A 7,693-nucleotide genomic window follows, 5' to 3' on the forward strand; every position below is an offset into this window, starting at 1 on the left:
AATGTATATATTATATCGAGAAAGTTAGAGTATATTTAGGAAGAGAGGGAAGTATGTGAAGAACGATATTCAAAGGTTGGTTTGGGGGAAAAAAAAAGAGAGAGAAATTGAGAAAAAAAAGAGGGAAAAAAAGAGAGAGAAAGAGAAAGAGAGAGAAAAAATTATTGAACGTGGTCATGCCATAGATTTGTATGATAAAACAACGATACACGGTTGTAGATGAAACGATAAACACAGTTGGATGTGTGCGGTCGTTGTGTCGTTGTATTCTCTGGAAAAAATTTATTGCCAATTGTCGGGCCGAATTTATCGGATTTGGTAGAGATTACTAGACACGAGCCGACTGGATATAATGAACGACACGTTATATATGACAATTATATGTACAATTGTATACCATTGAAACTTTTTTTTTTTCTCTCTCTTTCTTCTTTCCGTTGTATTTTTTTTTTTTTTTTTTTTTCGTTGCGGTTGTTCGTGAATTTGCCATGGCGCACCGCTGTAAAGTCGCCGAATTTTAGAACGGCTCGTAACGCGCGTGCCTCGTGGTTTTCGCAAAAATAAACGACGCGGGCACGGCACGATGTGCACTCTTATTTTTTTTTCTTTTTTTTTTTTTTTTTTTTTTTTTTTTTTTTTTTTTCTATTCAACTCCGGGTTGTTGCAGTTGTATAATTGTTAACGTGGAGCTCGAACGCGCTTGGAAGATATTAAAAAAATGCTTTCAATTCAAACATTCAACGAAACCCGAAAAACCGAAGAAATAAAAATATTTTCGTAACACCATGATTTTTTATGAATTTGTATTCGCATATAACTGTTTCTCTCGCTCTCGCTCTCTCTCTCTCTTTCTCTCTCTCTCTCTCTCTCTCTCTCTATTTAAAAAAATTCATGAGATCCGTCCCATTTTCTCGTGGATGTATAACGCACGTTAAAGAAATAAAATAGGAAGGAAACGGTATATCGATATAGCGGCAAAAACGAGAAAGAACGAGAGAAGAAGAATTCTCGGCGCGGTAAGCAATATAGCATTCGGTCCTCGACCACAAAGCGGAAAAAAAAAAAAAAAAAAATACATGGCACGCTCTCTCGCTCGATTTTGCACACCTGTAAACACGCGAACGTACTATTTGCAAGACCCTCCTACTAACAATGGTGATTTTCGTGCTTCTTATCTGGCTCTGGGTTTGGTGTAACGCGGTTGCTGGCTACTTTGTACCCTCCTCCTGTTTCCCTTCCTCCTTTCGTCCCCTCTTGTCTCGATGTCGCGAGACGTCACTTTTATTGCGAAGCGCGAGCAACGATGTTGCACTCGACGATGGCTCACCTCCTTCACATTTTATTTCACATGATGATTTCAGATCGTTAATGAAACGCTTCTCTACAGCCGGGTACTCACGCTACGAGAGACGTAACGAATCTGTAACATCTACGATTCGTACAATCGGTTTCGCAGCTGCGCCTCCGACGACTCTCGACCCAACTGCTACACTTTTGGCCTGCCTCAAATTTTCTGTCTGCTCGCTGTTTTTTTTTTTCTCCGGGAAAAGAATCGCTTCGATATCCTAACAGCGAATCGACGCGATTCACGTAACGGTAGTTTGAATAACAGCAACGAAACATTGAAAAAATTCTTTACCTTTTGAAATATTAACGTGATATATATTAAAATACGCGTAAAATATTAATAGAATATAGCTTGCATCGCGAGGTTCGAGAAGACAGATCTTGCATTCCGACTAATAGCATCTGCTCTAGCGTATCAGCCACTGGCTTCCTCGCAAACCTGTTTGCCGCTTATCCTTTTTACTCTCGAAGCACTGATGCGTGAGCCGACCGGTAATACTGTCACTAAGGAAATTGAAACGAATTTTCATAGACCATAAAGGAAGTATATACGTTGAGAAAGATTCGTAATGTACGAGCGTGTAATGTTATTCTTATCCAATCGCGTGGACAGAATACGATCGATATATATATATATATATATACACATAGAAAACATTTTCTTGACCATAAGAATATACGATATTTGCCCCCGTTTCTTCTCTTCGAATTCTGTCCACGCAATCGAAATCTAGTACTATCTTTAAGCTGCTCACTGTCAAGCGATCGTTCGATCGAAGAGCGCTCGAATTAACTCTTTCTCTCGTTTTCCTTTTCATAAAATATTCTCGCGCTCTCCGATCGATGTTCTCGGTTCGGTTCACAGCCTGTCAAACGCACGTCACATCACAAGCGTCGAGACGCTCTTTGGGCTGCTCACTTGTCACACGGCCGATTACTTAAGCACGAGGACAAGAGAAAGCTATATATATATATACTTAAAAAAAAAGAAAAAAAAAAAAAGAAAAAGAAAAAAGAAAAAAGACGAGAAAAAAAACCTCGTCGAACCGATCAACATTTCACATCTCTCTCACACCTCCTGTTGCAACGCACAACTCGTACACACGTACCCTTCTTTTTCTTCGTCACTTTTGCTCTCTGTATACACCCGCAGCAAACGCAGCAGACATACGCACACGCATAAAGAGACGCAGAAATCGTTCTTTTTTTTTCCTATTTCTCTCTCTCTCTCTCTCTCTCTCTCCCCTTGCTCCGTGCGTTTTCGCTAATTAACACTAGATACGTATTCTCGCACGACGAGAGGCAAGGGAGGGGGGGATCAATACGGATCATCGAAACCTTTAACGATCCAGCTCGCGTTCGAGACGCAGGCGTGCCCTTTAAATCGAGAACGCAAACTCGAAAAATCTAAAATAATTAGCCGAGTGAACGGGGAGAATTAATTGGATTTTCATCGGTTTCGTTGCCAAAAAGATTTTGCAAGTCGTGCGTGGAGTAATTTTATTCGACACCGCCGATGATCGGTACGATACGGGGCCCGGTCGTCTTCCACGTCAACCGCGCAAACGAGGAGCCGGTTCCCGACGTTATCTCATTACGGACAATAAGAAAACAAAGAGGACTCGTTCCCCCCGATCTCCGTTGCACCTCACCTTGCTCCATCACGGATGGCTCCTCCTTTCGACCAACGAACCGATCGATCATGTTCGAGCAAGATCGATAAATTCTTGAGAGTTTACTAAAATAAATTGATTATATCTGAATGAATGAAGGAGAGAGGAGAGAGGACGAAGAAATTTCAATATCCGGTAAACGTTCGTCGACAAGATCAAGAGAGATGATTAAATTTTTCAGAATTTTCACACATTTCCTCGCCACGATGTTCGAGGAAAATCTTGGAAATCGTACCCTCGTCCAGGACAAACGCACACTTCCGTTCAAGGTGTGCGTGCGTGCTCACATCGCGTATCTCAGTCCGTTACGTCGTAGATTTTGCCCGTGCACGAGTTAAATCCGCCACACTTCCGGCGAGCATTGCACCTCCGCGAGATATCATCGGATTTATCTCGTCCATATGCGCCACGCTTTCGAAGGGTTAGAGAACCTTCCTTTTTAAACCTTGTCGCGCACGAGAATCCGGTTAATCCTTCTCGTTCTCTAGCGAGAACGATTACACGTCGACCGTATTTATCGCGAGTAACCTCGTCGGATTAATTAGTTTCGAGGAGAGAAAAAAAAAAAAAGAAAAAAAGAAAAGGAAAGAAAATTCTCGATTGAAGAAGAAAGAAACGCGCGGAGCTTTTAACGTCGAGATTGAAAGAACGCGTGGATTTTTTTTAAGGTGCTTTGCCCGAAAAGATTTCGCGAGTAACCCTTTGTTTACTGGTGAATTGCGATACTTTTCTTTTTTTTTTTCTTTTTTTTTTTTTTTTAATTAAATATTGGAACGAGCCGGGCAATTAGTGAGAAGTTAATGATCATAATGGCAACCTTTCCACTCGACGTTTCAATGTTCTCTCGAGACATCGGTGTTCCATTGTGTTACCCTATTGTGTCTCCAATGTTTAATCACTTGATCTTTCGAGTATTGTCTGCTGAGCGTATTATACTCTCGTGTATTGCAGCGCGCGGGTAATCGTCTATCATCGACGTAACTTCCAATTACATTATTATATACGACAAAATTACAAAAATTGTAATAATTGTAATACGTAGCTGCATAACAATTCCTTCACAACAATTTTTTCCAAACGTTCGTATGGACACACATAGATCCCAACAAGAAATATGTTCCAAACATTCATTCCTCTTGAAAGAAAAAAAAACACTTGAATCCAGACACGTATATACACAGATTCATCGAGGACACAACACTCGATCTCATCCCCATTCCGTATCAGTAAACGAAGGGTTAAGAGGGAACGGCGAATGGTTCGATTTTTACAGTACTTGGCGTCCGGTCGAAGCTGGGCGATTGTCGATAGGCAGCCGGCAGTAACAGCGCCACGTGAATCCTCTTCGACAGAGGCTCACATCGTGGCGACCCTGCCCTACGCCCGTCACGCCTTCTTACCCTCAGCTCCCAATATCCCCAAATCTGCCACCGCCACTTGGGGCCACCTTAACAAAAACCTCATGTGGAAGGTAACTAACTCAGCGCAGCTAAAAAGAAAAAAAGAAAAAAAAAAAAAAAAAAAAAAAAAAAAAAAAAAAAGGCTCGCTCGCTCGCTCGCTCGCTCGTGTCGTGTTGTTTCGTTCCAACTTTCCTTTTTTTCTCTCTCACTATGTTCTTCCGCCATTGTTTCTCTCAATTGATTGCATGGTGTGCCATGATTTTTTCATTTTTCGTTTTTTATTCTCTCCATTCCATTCTCTTTCACGTTTTTTAATTCATCACACCTAGTTCTCTAGGTATTTCTTTTAACCCTTTTCTATCGGTCTATATTTTTTATCAATGACAAGCACCTAGAAGACGCGTTTTGCACACTTAGAGGACACCTCGCGCGATTCGAAATTAGACACCCGAAACCGCTTCGAAAATCGCATGGAGGTGTGGGGATAAATCATTTCCGGTGAAAAAAATGTTCCATCAAACGAGAGCTTGCAACCCCTCCCCTTCCTCCCCCTTCTTCTTTGTTCAATCGCGATCATATTCGTTTTCGAAATCGCTTCGAATTTCTTCAGTTTTTTTTTTTTTCTCGAAGCGATTTTATAACCAAGTAATCGAAACGTACAAACAAGAGAACATTTTTCAAGAGAAAATTGTTCGTTGTGATTTCGAGGTTCGACGATGATCGCGAAGAACGTACGTACACTCACACATATATATAAAACCGTGTTCAGTTTTTTTTCAAAGATAGAGGAAAACGCCTGTACTTTTACGAACGCGTAGCTCGTTGTGTGTGTGTGTGTGTTTTTCCTTTTTCTTTTACGTTTTCGTTTTTCATTCCGTAGCGAGAGAATGACGATGCTACGAAACGTGTCTCCTCATGATCATAGCCTTTGTACATATCATACAGCACGTACCGAATCTTCTCGCTCGTTCCTTCGACCATGCATGCGAGCTCGTGGATTTTGTGAAAAACATCCCCGAGATCATCGAGGTTGGTCCTCGATGAGACTCGTCGCCACCCTTCGCGCGAACAAGATCCTTGTAATTCTCGCGATCTTCTCGCGACTTTGCGGTCGAACGAAGAAACCGTTTCCGTTCGAGTAAACGTGCTGATTGATTCGAAAATAAAGAAAAGAATGTCCGCAGAAATGTTCGCAAGGATCTTTGTTCGCGCGTTCGCCACCGATCACACCGATCCCTCCTCCCCTCGTCACCATACCATAATTTACACTCGTCGATCGTCACTTTGTGTTTTTCCCTTCATACCGTATACTCTATACTCCAATGATCCTCGACTCGTCGCAGTAATCTCGCAGTCACTCACGAGAATCTTAATCTGTCTCTCCCGCAGAACATTTCTTTTAAATCGTATTCCCGGGACTCCGGGCACGGCGGTTCCGAGCAGGAAGACTCGCCCAAGACGCACAACACGATGACCCTGGGCCACTCCGGGCGGAACCGCGGCGCGAGAGGGATCAACGAGGGGAACGAGATGAGCGGCAACAGGACGACCGGTGGCGGCGGGGGCGGCAGGCGAGCCGCGTTGCCTTACAAGCACAAAGACGCGGGGATAATCGACGGGCGCGTGAACGGGCCGGGCCATCATCAGCTGCACGCCCACCACGGCCAACACGTGCACCTGCCGCGGGACCTGGCGAACGAGGACGAGCCCGTCTACGAGGAGATCGAGCGGGGAGGCGGGGGTGGAGGCGGCGAGATCCAAGTCTCGGACATGTCGGACGAGGATGGGAGGAGGCAGAGCGACATGAGCAGGCAATCGTCGAGAAGTTACGGCGATCACAGGCCGTTGATCCCTTACTCGCCCGCCACCGATAGAAATCTCATGCATTACGGGCAAACGTTGACGGATCGCGGAGGCGGAGGAGGGAATATCCATTGTGACGAGTACAGCCCCGCGTTCGAGAGGACACTCAACACTTGTTGGGAGAAGCTGAGGAAACAGCAGGCATGGTACGAGAGGGGCGAGCTGCCCCGGCTTCCGGCCAGTTACGGTATACCGCCTCAGCCGGATCACACGAGAACAGTCGCGGTTCTGGACGGGCACACGGTCGTCTGTCATCTGCAGCCGCAGACGGACATGTATACCGGCCGCGGGATGCCACCCCCTTCGTGCAGCGAGTGTTAGGACGGTCCCGCCGCGTCGCGCCGTCTTCTTGTCGTCCTCTTCGTCTTCCTGCACGAGGGATGATGGATAAGCTTTCTCGCTCTCGAGACCACGCCGTTTTCGTGGCAATTGGCAATCGATCGATGAAGAAGAAAACGATCGTGCGCTTCTTCGTTGCTCGGGGACCATGTTGTTGTACTCGAGGATCGGATCTCTGCGCGACACGTTCATTTCCGAGAAGGGATCGCGCAACAAGGGGGTTGATCGTCGATCCCTCTTGAACAACGGTGGTTCGTTCCTGATAACGAAGAAAGGTCCACGATACGATCGACGCATCTCTGACCTCTACGCGTTCGGCACGGATGAACGAGAATCGTGAACGAGTTTCTAGCTCAAACTTAAAACGCGACTACTGGTTGCCGCGTTTTCTTAGCCATAAGCGGGCACGGCCCTCCCCGGCCGTTCTCGACTCTTCTTTGTTTCTGTTTCCGTTTATATATATATATATTTTTTTTTCCTTTTCGAGAATTGCGTGCACCCGCGTGGCGCAAGTCCACGCCAACGGATCTGTCGTCTCCAGTTCAACAATCGTGCGAGTGTGTGACGAAAAAAAAAAAAAATAAAAACGCCGAGGATTTGTGTACGATAGTGTGAATTATTACGGAAAAAAAGAAGAAAAAAAAAAGAACAATCGCGAACAATCTTGTTGAAGTTGATCGATAATCGTCGTTGTACCGTCGAAGCTGTGCTCGGGCTTTGGAATTGGCTCATTGACAAAATGACGCGGATACGATGTCGTACGGAGAACGATAAAACGTGACGAGTCCTCTTCTAGGTTTACTTAAGATTATCCGCTTACAGGGAACGCTTACAGAGCTCGGGGTTTCGAGGTGTACGGATTGTCAATGATTCGTACGAGATGATCGTTTAACGCTCGTAAATAATGTTGGAGATTAATTATTTTCCTTCCGTTCTTCAGGATCGTTGTTCCCGTTCGTTATCGATTATTATCCTCGAAGCCTGTCCTCCGTACGCGTTTACGTAAGATCGAGGTGAAAATTTCTTCCTCGATGATCTCGTCGATGCTGGCAACGCTCGTTAACGAAAAA

General features: G+C 44.8%; 1 protein-coding gene across 13 annotated transcripts in view; it reads left to right on the forward strand.

The window, feature by feature from the left end:
* Window positions 1–7,690, forward strand: part of LOC102677983 (latrophilin Cirl-like) — a 377,280-nt gene extending 369,590 nt beyond the window's left edge. For 8 of the 13 annotated variants that reach the window (XM_031510811.1, XM_031510810.1, XM_031510812.1 and 5 more), the window contains 2 exons: window positions 4,294–4,491; window positions 5,811–7,690. In XM_031510811.1, the coding sequence (XP_031366671.1) occupies window positions 4,294–4,491; window positions 5,811–6,605 (993 nt within the window). In that variant the 3' untranslated portion in view covers window positions 6,606–7,690. Of the gene's footprint in view, window positions 1–4,293; window positions 4,492–5,810 lie in introns of those variants that run through there. The other 5 variants (XM_006616433.2, XM_031510815.1, XM_031510819.1 and 2 more) reach the window with 5 other exon arrangements.
* The last annotated feature ends 3 nt before the right edge of the window (window positions 7,691–7,693 follow it).

Source organism: Apis dorsata, unplaced genomic scaffold (assembly GCF_000469605.1).
Source record: "Apis dorsata unplaced genomic scaffold, Apis dorsata 1.3 scaffold_264, whole genome shotgun sequence".
Classification (NCBI taxonomy): domain Eukaryota; kingdom Metazoa; phylum Arthropoda; class Insecta; order Hymenoptera; family Apidae; genus Apis; species Apis dorsata.